At 38.8% G+C, this 13,762-nt stretch overlaps 1 protein-coding gene and 1 pseudogene across 1 annotated transcript; one reads left to right on the forward strand and one right to left on the reverse strand.

The window, feature by feature from the left end:
* The window catches only part of LOC101658608, a 9,846-nt pseudogene extending 5,158 nt beyond the window's left edge, over positions 1–4,688 (reverse strand).
* A 41-nt stretch (positions 4,689–4,729) lies between these two features.
* On the forward strand, positions 4,730–5,662 carry LOC101658288 (olfactory receptor 2AG2-like). Its single transcript, XM_004697203.1, has one exon. It carries the CDS (start codon positions 4,730–4,732, stop codon positions 5,660–5,662), a length of 933 nt encoding a protein of 310 aa, XP_004697260.1.
* The last annotated feature ends 8,100 nt before the right edge of the window (positions 5,663–13,762 follow it).

Raw genomic sequence — 13,762 nt, forward strand, 5'->3', positions numbered from 1 at the left:
TGGCTGCTTGTTTACCTTCAAGCCTTTAAGACCCCAGATGCTTTATCTTTTGATTGCCGGGCACCATCAACTTTCTTCACCACATTTGCTTATGTATCCATTTGTCTTCCGAGATTGTATTGGGAAAGTGAGCACACAATGATATGATTTTTTGTTCCTCGATGTGTTGGCATCATTTTATTTTTCAGTTTGAAGTGCACGAAGCCCCTGTTGGTGTCGTGGTTTATGAGCTACTGCCAACCACAAGGTCAATAGTCAACCCTCCAGGCATTCCTCAGGAGAAAGATGAAAGGCAAGGCTTTCTGCTCTGGTAAATATTTGCAGCCTCTAAAACCTGAAGAAGGAGTTCAGTTCTCTCCTCTAGGGTTTCTATGAGTTGGCATTGACTTGGTGGCAATGAGGTTGGTTGAGTTTCTGGAGTGAATATTCAGGTAGAGGCAGGCACTGGATGAGGAACTGGGAATACAGAGAAGAATAACTCATGGATTCAAGTAGCTCATACAGACAGGATAAAATGCACAATGTCAAGATGGGGCTGCGTTTAGGACAGCAGAGAAATCAGGAAAGGGGCAAGCAGTCTCATCTAAGATTTTAGGCCAGACTTCTTGGAGGAGGTATCCTCTATTGGAGTCTGAAATAGCGATTGAAGTTAACCAGGGGGATAGTAGCTAAAAAGAAAGGTAAGCAGGGGCTGACTAATCTGTAATGAAAGGTTCCACATACATTTCAAGATGTCCGTCTTGAATGCATGCTAGACTGTTCACTACAGGTTAGTAAGTAAGCATAAGTAAACCTGTGCTTGCCTTGTTTAATAGGGACTTCATCCCTGTCATGGAAAGACATTTGAAAAGAGACTTTAATTCTGGAGGAAGGTGCAATAGGGTTGAGAGAGGAACAGATGCCAGCCATACCTAGAAGCAGAACCTTTATTGTGTTACAGAATGTGTAATTGTATACTACAGATTTGAAAGAAAACACAAATAATCACATGCTTACTTTGCTTATTGAGTAATCTGATATTGTCAGAGGGACAGGGCCCAGGACTAGTAGGACCCCAGGAATGTTGCCACAACGTGATTTTGTTCCAATCTGAGAATATGATGATTTACAAAGGTCTAAGTATTTCTCTCTCTCTCTCTCTCTCTCTCTCTCTCTCTCTCTCTCTCTCTCTCTCCCTACTTACCTATCTACCTACCTATCTACATATTTATGCCTGATGGAACTCAGTTCTGGTCTGGAGATGCAGATTAATTAAAGTCTGGGGATTTCACAGAACCAGGACACTCCCTTGAGATCCAGTGTCTCCAACTTTGCCACTACCTTGTATTTAGTCCCTATACTATATTGGAAGCATGAATCACAGAACAGTCAAGGTGGAAATGTCTTCACTCTTAGCAGTCCCTGGCCGACATTCTGGGTGGTCTTTTCACATAAGCCACATACTCACTGCTTGGAGGGCCCCAGCAACATCCAGAGGAGAAGGGTGAGATCACCAGTCCGAGATACCATCCTGGAAAGACTCACCCATGTAGCTAACAACTCAGTTTACTGGAGAGATAATGGTCTGTATCATGTACAAGTACACCGACCTCATTCTGGGTAGAGTCACTCTCGGGTAAGGGGTAGTTGGGTTATTAAGGTAGTAGGTGTTCAAAACAGAATGAGTCACACCTGAGGGTTTGAGAAACCAGAATTCAGATGTTTTAGGCTCCTTTGTCTTGCTCTTAGAATATTCGCTATGTGGCCACATAAAGCTGAAGTTGTGCTTTGAGGCAGGGTGGTTTTGTCTCACTCACATGAAGCTCTTTGATGGAGTTCTATATTAAAGGAAACCCTGAGCTCTGATGATCAGATGCTGTGGAGCCATGCTTAAGAGAGCAGCTGTTTAGGCAGGAGAGGTGGGAAGAAATGGGGTGTCAAGAAAGTAGCATTATAATTTTATTTCTTCATTTCTAGAAGAAAAATGAAAGAAAAAAATGGAAACACCCATGTCGGGGGTTTCAGGCACAGACCCTTTGAAATAGAGGAGATCAGCTTCTCCATCTGAGTTTGTGCCAGGGCTAACGTCTGAAGAAGAGTGATTGCATAAACAGTCACTGTCATAAACTGTGATGAACATTTTTGAATATCCTAAGCATCAGGTCAAAATTAATAGGACATTTATATGTACTTCCCTTGTGTCAGCAATGAATAGTGGAGGTACTGATGATCAATAACTATTTAAATTTATCCAGTGCTCACCAGTTTTCAGGCACTATGTTAAATGTTTCATGTGCATTTCTCATGTAGTCCTTGAAATAGACCAACTAACCGGGTGTTTTCTGGAGTGATAGAATGTACACACTCCTGAGCCTGACTGAACGGATTCGAATCCTGCCTCTCTGGTTGGGAGCTTTGTGTCTTTAGTTAAGTGACTTAAACTGTTTAAGTTTAATGTTCTCCTATGTGGTCATTTGTGAAGAATAAAGAACTACTTAAGTGTTAAATGCTCTGAGCCAAACCTGACACTAAATAGGGGTTAAATTTTCTTAACCTGGATTACTTATTTTCCTTCAAGTTTTAAGATAGCAGCTTTGTTGAGATATAGTTCCACACATATACCATGCAATTTATGCATTCAATGGCTTTCTGTATATTCACAGAATTGGACAACCCTCACCACATCATCAAATTTAGCAGGGTTTCATCATCTCAAAGAGGAACTCCATACACTTGCATAGCAGTCACTTGCTATTTTTGCTTAATTTATTCTATTTCCAACCCCTGGCAGTCACTAATCTACTTTCTGCCTAAGTTTGTAATTTGTGGACATTTCATATAAATAGAACTATAAAATATGAGGTCTTTTGTGATTAACTTCTTTCACGAAGTAATATTTTCAAGGTTCATACATGCTGTAGCATGCATTAACACTTTTGTTTAATTTGTTTCTCAGACAGGGAGAGTGAGGCTTAGAACAGCTCCGTAACTTCATTATGCTATGCTTGGTTAGTGACTACAGCTCTTAACAATGGCATGGCTCTCTCTCCCTCATTCCCAGGCATCAGTCACATCCGTCTTTGATCAGGGTTCTTGTCCTTTTTCTTTTGCCTGCCTCGGCACTTTTCAGGACCACAGGAAAACCAGTTTACGTCCTCCTTTATGTGATAGCATGGATGGTTCCTAAACTAGGTCTTCCCTGGTTTCCTTAACTAAAGGAAGTACATTTCGGGATCAGAAACCTTCAGTTATTTCCATCATAATATTTACCTCAAAGGTGATCATTTGTTTGATGTCGTACTTGCTTATTATCTATCATCTACTAGAATATAATCACTCCGGGTGGTGAATAGAGTTCTCTTCTTCATTGTGGTTCCCTTAGACACATTCAATGCTTAATGCACAAATGGCAGTATCTATTTACCTGGACATATCTAGCAAATATTTAAGTGCACAGGAATCGCAGTACTCAAGATCCTTCTGTATTATAGATCAGCCAGAGCCATAATAAATCATGCATGGTGACACCCCATACTTCTCTCTTGATGCATCTTTCTCTAAGTAACATCAAGAATGTGTAATTCCTGTTTAGTGATTTTTAAGTGAAGCACATGTTCAGGCTTAGGTTAAGACCAGGGAGTAGCAGAACTCAAAAGGGTCCCAATAAAACAGTGATAGAGAAAAATATTTGGCCAGAAAAAGAACGTATTGAGGTGAAAAATATGCTCCATATACAAAAAGAAGGCTCAGATCTAATTAAAATTGCAATGAATTTAGTTCAATAAATTTATCTTTTTGCTTAACAATATAAAAACCCAAGATCCTTTTTTACCATGCCATGTAGATTCTTGTGAGCAAGGAAAAACTACTCCCTGATATTTGTTTGCCAGAACTATATTTCCAAATCTTACTATATTTTTATGCAAACAATGCACAAAGCTATGTCTTTTTGCAAACCGTACAAACCCCTTATATGTTAGTTTTCGATTTAAGCTATGTGTGTTATATGTGAAAATTCAGTAGTTCATTAGACCCAACACACTCATTGATAAATCTGATCTTGCTACTATTCCTGTAATCTGGCTGCTATCACATCACCTACCCACCTAAACTAGAATGACTATAATGCAGTGACTAATCCAGAATTGCTGACATGTTCAGAAGTTCTGAAATTTATAGACTACTCATAAACATCTTGTGGCCTTAGTCAGTGTCTACACACTATCTTTTGTTGAAGATGATAAGTGGGGTCCCAACAATGATGTAATGCTTCAAAACACCCCCAATTTCAATGCCTGCATTGTAAATGTGCTGTCATAAAATGATCTATCATAGACCCTCAATAATGATTAAATGTATAAACAAATTAATTAACATAGTGGTTGTCAGAGATTTAGGGAAGAGAGTAATGAGGACCAGTTGCTTATGGAGTGTAGGTTTTCCTTTTGAAGTGTTGGGATTATTTTGGAATTCTATAGAGGTGGTGGTTTTATAACACCGTGAAAGTACTAAATGTCACATTTAAAAATGACCAATTTCTTGTTGTGTCAGTTTCACTTTCATTGAACATAAAAACCCGCACCAGAATTTCCTTTCATTCCAGACCATTTGCTTCATGTAAGGCTCCTTGCTGCTAACTGGAGCCTAAGGAGAACTAATAGGTGAAGTGAGGTATTTGTAACGTCTTATAAAAATCGTTTTACTTTCATCCTCTCTTCCAGTTTAAAATCAGATAAATAAGACCCCAGAGATGGGGGAGGGAAATGAAACTGCAACCGTAGGCTTCCTTCTTCTGGGTCTCTTCACTGACTCCAAGTATCCTGAACTTCTCATCTCCATCATCCTTCTAACTTACATTATTGCTGTTGCTGGAAATTCTGTCTTGATCCTCCTCATCTGGTTGGATTCCCACCTCCACACTCCCATGTACATCTTTCTCAGTCAGCTTGCACTCATGGACTTGACCTTGACTTCCTCTACTGTCACCAAGATGGCCGCTGACTTCTTCTCTGGAAAGAGAAACATCTCAAAAACTGGCTGTGGGACCCAGATGTTCTTTTACTTGACAGTGGGAATAGCTGAGTGTGTCTTCCTGACTCTCATGGCCTATGATCGCTATGTGGCCATTTGTAACCCACTGAGATACCCAGTCCTCATGAGCCCCAGGATCTGCCTGACAATTGTCACCATATCTTGGGTTGGGAGTGCTTTTACTTCCTTATCCCATACTATCTACATAATGCACTTCCCCACCTGTGGGTCCGGGGAGATTCACCACTTCTTCTGTGAAGTCATGGCTTTCCTGAAGCTCTCCTGTGAGAACACATCAATTTATGAAAAAGTGGTGCTAGTCACAGGTACAATATTGATCCTCATCCCATTTGGCCTCATCCTGGCTTCTTATGTTTCCATCTTCCTCACTGTTCTCCGCATAAACTCCCCCAAAGGGAAGAACAAAGCCCTGGTCACCTGCTCCTCCCATCTGACTGTGGTGAGTCTCTACTTTGGTCCAGCCATGATTATCTATATGACCCCAGGTTCCTCTCTCTCCCCAGAACTAGATCAACAGCTCTTTGTATTTGATACCATAATTACTCCCCTACTGAACCCTTTGATCTATAGCCTCCGAAACAAAGAGGTAATGAGGGCTCTAAAGACAGTTGTGGGGATATCATTCACATAAAAATAATAATGGAGCATTTTGCAACTGACAAATGCAAATGCCCCTGTACTAAAAATGACTCATATATAATAAGAAACTTCTGTTTTGCTATGGCCACCCACTGAATTAGCGGCTGAAAAGATTGTGTTTATTTTTTTTATATTTTCTTGATTTTTATGTGTCTATTTAAAGTTGCCAACTTAACTCACATGCCTTGTACCTTGCTGGTGGCACTTCCTGATTTAAAAATATGCCACTACAACTCGCAGAAGAGAGAAAAATTCCAGGTATTATTTCTAGAGGTAGGAGGTGAGAGGAAGTAAAATTCTTCCATAGTTTGATAAATATTGGTTGAGTCAGAGGGACACTAATCTTGGTACTGGTCACTGACACTAATGAGCTGGTTGAATTTGTTTGAAAACAATGCATACTGCCACAGAATCTAGCATTATATCTATATATTATTTAACTTCACATTTACCATATGTGACTATACATTTGTTTACATTTGCTGATGCTATCTTTCTCATAAATTGCTATGTTTTTGAGGATAGCGATTTGGTCTTTTTTGTTGTTCTTTACACTACAGAGCAAAGACTGAATTATACTAAGAGGTCAATGATACTGATGGCAGACTGTACACTAAGTATGTACTCCTTTGTTTCTGGTGTCTCTTACCAAATTACGCAATCTAATTATTCAATCTACTTCTGGCCAGGTAATTAATATTCCTTAAGATAGACCCATTAATATTATTGTGTTTGGTTGGTCATTGATTTTTCTATCATTCTAAGAGCCAATTTTAGTGGCCTTGGTTAGCATAGCCCAGGGGGACTTGGATGAAGAACCTGGTGCTGTGACCGAAGTTGGGATATTTACATTTTCAATGGCAGGATAGTTTCAGAACGAGAGGAGAGCATTTATTTTTTCTCACTTTAATTGTGTAGGTGACCAAATAAAATGTTTTAAATAAAAATTGCAAGCATCAGTCTATTGTGTTTTTTTTCCCATTAAACCAAACTATCAAATGTAATTTTTTTAAAAGAAAGTTATTGGTTCACTTAAAAAACCCCTTTTTTGTTGGAATATATCAATTTAATGTTATTGAAAGAAAAGTGATATACAGTGTGAAAATTCTTAACAACTATGAAGAATGTTAAAATAGAAAAATGGATTGATAGTATAAATGGTAAAAATACATGTTACATCATTTTACAAAAAGTATGGTATCTTTTTTCCCTTTTACTCATTGTTACTCATGCAATTATTTTTTTATTTTGGCAAAGATCTACACAAGTCAACCTTTTTTACGTGTATAATTCAGTGCTATTCATTATACTCTTCATGTTGCACAACCATTATTGATATCCTTTTCCAAATTATTCCACCACTGTTAACATAAACTCAATGTCCCCTAAGTAAAAACTTTTTCCTCTTTCAGCCATGGTAACCGTTGGTCAGGTGTTTTGTTAACAGTAGTTTTCTTGATATAGTATTCACATGTCATACACTTCTGTGGTTAAATTGCCTTTAATAAAGAGTTGTATATGGATCATCACAGTCACTTCTATTGCTACCTTTCCACTCCCACGGTCATTGCTTACTCCCCAATTTCCTTCCTCCTCTTCCTGATAAACCATTGAAGCAGTTATTGTCTCTATGCATCCACTAATTCTGCTTCATAAAGTGGGAAACTGAACAGAACTAATAAAAAGAAAATTAAATAGATCCCCAAAGAAAATAAAAACATAAAGATAAAAATAAAGAGTAAGAAAGAAAAGACTACCAACAATATTTTAAATGCCAGAAATTTATGTCATGGAACAAGTGAGAAATATTTGAACCAAGAGAAAATTCAGGTTGGGTCAAGAGGGAAGCCAAATGACCAAATAAGATGTTATTTTACCATATTATACCAAATAATATTATACCATAATATTATACCACCATAATAAAGTTTACTATAATCTTTGAGAGAAAAGCTGTTTGAGTCGCTCACCTGTGGCTGGTGGGGATCTGTCAGAGACTTAATCTGACTACATACTCTGCAGATGGATTTGGGCTCCCACTGTTCTTCACAGCCTTCTACAAATTGGGTGGTACAATTTGAACTCTGATACTTTTCCCTTCATCATATTTGGATTTTATTATCATCATCTTTGGATCACATAAACTGCTGTGCTTCTTCCATGTAGACTTAATTGAAGCTTCACTTAGATGGTTGCTTTTTGAATGCAAGCCTTTAAGATCCCAGACACTATTGCAACTGATAGTCTGGCACCATCTGCTTTCTTAACAACGCTTTGCTGTAGCACCACTATCTAAAGGTGAGTATTGAGGAGGGCCATGTTATAAGAACTAACTGTTCTTGGATTGGGCTAGAATTACATGGGAGCCCAGAATCTACCTGCATGTCCATGAATTGTGAGCTACTCTGATTTACTTTGGGAGTCATAAACAAAACCCACCACCACCACCAAAAACAAGCAAACAACCCCCCCAAAACCCCAAGCAAAAGAAACAAAAGAGAAAGACATCATCAATATACCCTGTGGTATCAGACAATTGTGTTAATAACCAGGGGTGTAGAATTTAAGGTACTTTTGATCCGAGGGTTTATATGAGTATAGTCAAACTGTGAGCTGCAATCCAAGAGGTGCTGCTTTGTACAGATTTTGTACAGATTGATTGAGCTCTGTTTACATTGAGCATGGTGGTTGATGCCAGGGGAACATTTCCTATATCATTTCTTACTAGGGCAGATCCTTGCCTATCAGATTTAAACCTGTCATGTTAATGCAGGGAGAGCATTACAGTATAAATGTTGGCTCCAGATCCCCTTTCATTGGACACCCGCTGTGTCAGGGGGCCACCCAAGGTCCATGATTGCCATTTCCACAGTTTTTTGGTGGTCATCCTTTACTTCATCTCCCATTAGCGGTTTTCAATCCTAAATTCAGGGATACACGTAGTTTTGAGGTAGGGCCCAATTCTTTCTCACAGGCTTCCACGTCAAGTCCTAAAGGTGTGGCCCTTGGCGGGAGCCATGTTCCCTGAAAGGCCAGAGGAGTTTAAAAAATTTGAATCTGCCATTTAACCTGTAGAGCAGCGGTTCTCAACCTGTGAGTTGCCACCCCTTTAGGGGTCGAACGATCCTTTCACAGGGGTCGCCTAAGACCATCGGAAAACAGATTTCCGATGATCTTAGGAACCGAGACACCGCTCCTCTATCCGTCTCCAGGCGGGTCTGCCCACAAGCAGGTATGTCCACATATGAGTACCCGGCGTGAAAACTGTTACCCATGCTACACCATGCTTCTAGACAAAATTTCACTTATTTGTCATTAGAAATAAATATTTCACAATATATAATTGCATATTGTTTTTGTGATTAATCACTGTTTTAATTATGTTCAATTTGTGACAATGAAAACATATCCTGCGTATCAGATATTTACATGATGATTCATAACAGTAGCAAAATGACAGTTATGAAGTATCAACGAAAGTAATTTTATGGTTGGGGGTCACCACAACATGAGGAACTGTATTGAAGGATTACAGCATTAGGAAGGTTGAGCACCATTGCTGTAGAGTCTAATTTCAGGGGTTCTTGCTGGAGACAATCACGAGTACTTAGAAGGAATTCTAGCATTCTGACTGAAAAATAAGAGAGCCTATCAATTCCTGTTCTAACAAGGTTGGATAGAGACATCAACTTGTGGAGAGTAACCACGGACACAAACAAAGCTTTTCCTTGGCAACACGTCGAGGGGTGATTAATTGCATTATTCGCACTCATTAAAGAGGTATAGAGTTATGAGCTCACATGTCACCGATTAATACAATTCAGGCTGGTGATCCTCAATTGGCTGCTAAAGGCTCTTTTATTAACTAGGACATAGGATTCATGTGGGTTCTTTTAACAACTTCTCATTGGAAAACCTAGCATGGAGCTGGCTGAGGGATTGAGACAGGCAAAACTGATATTACAAATATTCAGTCTCCAGGAGTATAGGCCAGAGGGAAGGACGCAAACACAGCACTAAGCCTTTATACGGCATGTTTACCTTAGTTCCAAAGTGAGTGTCCAAGCTGGGACGCCGAGGTGCTGTTGCTGACTGTAGCAGAGCACTACTGTGGCAGTACTCTTTGATCACCCACACTTGTTTGCTCATTTCTATGATGCTATTTTTAGTAGGGGACGATCTCAGACTTACAATATGCCATTGGCCCAAACTAGAAATAACGCGTTCATGGAACAACAGAACAATTGCAATTGTTCTTCAGCCAAGTTTAAAGGTAATTTGCCCAAACTGACTGCATTTAGCATCCTAGACCATGGTATGAAAAGTCTTCACACACACACAAAAGTGGGCAACACCACGCTCAGAGACCATGTTTTGTATGTGGAAATTTAACACATTTGATTCATTTACCAAGAAACCACTATTATTTCTTGTGCCTGGCCTTTTGCAGCTAATCACAAATATCTTCAGAAGAAAAAAGGCCATTAAAACAAGTGTTTCAGAGAACACAGAGCACTGATCTTTGCTAAAACAATAGGGAGAAAGTTAAAGAAAATTTATGTCAATTATGATAAAGTCACAAAAAAGCAAAGCAGTGCCAAACATGGATATAGGATTTTCTTTGCATTCTTGAAAGCATTTGATGTTCTCATTACTTTTTGCTACTCATTCTGAAAGATGTGTGGGGGCATCTCATTGTAGTTTCAATTGACAGTTCCCTGAGAACAAATGATGTTACACATCTTTCCATGTGCTTGTCATCCCTATTATTTGTTGGTAAAATATATTTTTCCAATTTTCTAATTGGATTGTTTGATTTTCTGTTAAAATTTTGAGAGTTTGCACTTGTAAGTAGTTTTCAAAACTCCAATATAACATTTTTATAGCATGTATTAAACAACAACTAATGGTGGCGCCCTGGTGGTGCTGCTGGACTGATAACTGACCGTTTCAGGCCATCAGCAGCTCCACAGGAGGAAGGTGAGGCCGGCTGCTCCCATAATGGTTTACACAGCCTCAGAACCCCGATTAGAGTCGCTGTGAGTTGGGAATCAACGCAAAGGCAGTAGGTGGTTTTGTTTCTTTAGTGGTGGCATGGTGCATTAGAGGCTGGGCTGCTAATAGTAAGGTTAACAGTTTAATCCCACACAGTGGCTCCCAGAGAGAAAGACAAAACTGATTGCTCCTAAAAGACTTGTAGTCTTGGAAAGCCAGTAGAAGGTAGCTATCTGCTGTAATTGACTCAGAAGTAGTGGATTTTGGTTTGGGTTTAGTGAAACAACAGGAAAACATAACTAAATTCAATGAAAACACTGTAAACTTGAAAGGTATTAGCCCTTTGTTGGATATTTGGTTTCAAATATTTTTCCACTCTGTCATGTGGGGAACAGTAACTGTCCCCTCCATTTTGTGGACAATATTAACTATTACCTGTAACCTTCTCTAGTGTTTTTTTCTCTGGGTAATTTTCATACATGCATAGAATGATCAGTGTCCTGCTGGGAGGCATGTCTCTCATGTCACTGATTGAGTTGAAAGGGATGATTGATAGATGCAGCCTTCCTTTCCTATTACTCTGTCACCTTTCCAAAGATATGTGCTTGAATGGAAAACAAATAGGTGCTCCACACAAATGCTACATTTTTCCTGAAATGTTTTGTCACTAAAATGGTCACTGTCAGGTTATACAGAGAAATTTGAATACTTTTTGCAAACATTTTCACATGAGTAGTTTTACTTGTATTTTTATATTATTAGAATTTAATTTTGTTGCTTTTCAGTTGCATCACTTTTTAGGCATCATCAAATCAGTTCAGACTCAGAGAGTCTATGTATGATCACTAATCATTGTTTAATTGAATCCATAAAATGTTATATTGGGGTTTTGAAAACTGCAAAAATCAAGTGACTAAAGTAGAACTATAGTTTATTTCAATCTTATAGAAAAATACCTCATTTAATTATTTACTATATATTTTGTTCTCTTGTATGGGCCACATTAAAAGAAAATATGCCTTAATTTGTTCACCCTTCATTAACTTTGCTGACTTGCCCCAGTCAGAGAGAGAGAGAGGGAGAGATAGACAAACAGACAGACAGACAGACAGATAAAACTTCCTTCAAAGTCAAAACCTGAAATGTGGAAAGGCTGCCCTTGTGACCTATTAATTTCATATTATAGTGAAGTACAAAGATGAAAATTGGAGGGCTAGCTGGAAAGAATCAATCACAATAACAAAATGTATTGTTTCGTTTGTCACACTTCATTGAAAAGCACTGTAATGGGTTCCTATACCTTTTAAAAATAATGGAAGAAGAAGATCCTCAAGGAGATGGATTGACACAGTGTCTAAAATAATGAACTTAAACACAGTAATGGTTACGAGGACGTAGCAGGAACATACCAGCAAGTATTTGGATTCAAAAAGTTTCTCTGTTATTAAAGAATTCAGACATCATCCAACTTGAAATTCCTATTGGAAAAACAGACTTATTCAGGCTATGATTTCATTCCCTGGCTCAGTAAGCATGAGAAATAATAGCTTCAACATGTTGAGCCTCATATTTGAAATAAATGAACTATGGTAATTATTTGGTTTCAGAATTCTAATGGTCTCTACTTATTGGAAGCTCAGAGGTGCTCATGCTAAATTTTAGTTTCAGCAGTGTAGTCCTATTGATACTGATATCCTATCCATCCATTTTCACATGAGGTGATTGTAAACAATGAAGAGGGAAAGCAATTAAATATATTTTTATCTTCAAGCCTTTAAAACCCCAGGTGCTATATGTTTTGATAGCTGGGCACCATCAGCTTTCTTCACCACATTTGCTTATGCACACATTTGTCCTCAGTGATCATATCAGGAAGGTGGGAACACACTGATATGAGTTTTTGTTCCTTGATGTCTGATATCTGGTCCCTTTTACACCTTGTGGTCACACAGGCTGGTGTGCTTCTTCCATGTGGGTTTTGTTGCTTCTGAGCTAGATGGCCGCTTCTTTATCTTCATACCTTTAAGACCCTAGATGTATATCTTTTGATAGCCAGGCACCATCAGCTTTCTTCACTACATTTGCTTATTCACCTGCTTTGTCTTCAGCAATTGTGTCGGGAAAGTGAGCATCATCATGGAATGCCAATTTAATAGAACAAAGTGTTCTTGCATCGAGGAAGAACTTGAGTGGAGGTCCAATGTCCATCTGCTGCCTTAGTACTAAACCTATAAGTATATGTACTTAGATCTATTTCCCCACCATCCTATATAAATATATTTACATATGCACGTGCCTATATTTAGACCTCAATAAATACCCTTTGCCTCCTAGTTCTTTCTTCTATTTCCTTTTACTTTCCTCTTGTCCCACTATAATGCTCAGCCTTCATTTGGGCTTCAGTAATTTCTCTCAGTTACATTGCCTTAGCTGAATCCCTATGAGGCCTCTCACATCCTCATTGCCACTAATTTTGGATCACTTGTTAATCCCTTGTCCCTGGGTTGGTCAACATCACCTCCTTTCCCCCGCCTCCCCTTTTCCCACAGCCCCCTGGAACCATCGGTCCCATTGTTTTCTCCTTCAAACTGTTCATTCAGCCAATCTTATTTAGGTAGATCTGCAGAGATAATAATATGTACCAAAAAACAAGGCATAGCAAGACAAAGCGACAAAAGAGAACACTAGGATGACAACAAAAGAAAACCAATGACCCAGAGAAGAATAAATTAATTTTTAAAAATTTAAATAAAGAAAAAGAAAAAAAATTAAAAAAGAAAGAAAAACCTCTAAATAGATCAAGGTCTGATTTTTGACCTCTAGGCATGTCCTCCAGTCAAGTCCGATGGGGTGCAATGCTCTGGCCCCAAAGTCTATCCTTTGAACTCCCTTTGGAGCTCCCTTCTCTGCTCCCCCCATTGCTCTGCACAGGCCGTTAGTGTTTTTTGGAGTCTTAAAGGCTTGAAGATAAACAAGCGGCCATCTAGCTCAGAAGCCACAAAGCCCACATGGAAGAAGCACACCAGCCTGTGTGATCACGAGCTATTGAAGGGATCAAGTACCAGGCATCAAAGAACAAAAAAATCATATCATTGTA

This window comes from Echinops telfairi, unplaced genomic scaffold (assembly GCF_000313985.2).
Source record: "Echinops telfairi isolate 266 unplaced genomic scaffold, ASM31398v2 ScPeMD7_7469;HRSCAF=8507_0, whole genome shotgun sequence".
Lineage (NCBI taxonomy): Eukaryota > Metazoa > Chordata > Mammalia > Afrosoricida > Tenrecidae > Echinops > Echinops telfairi.

Coding starts and splice junctions, on each gene's coding strand:
- LOC101658288 (XM_004697203.1), top strand. CDS start 4,730: ATGGGGGAGGGAAATGAAACTGCAACCGTAGGCTTCCTTCTTCTGGGT.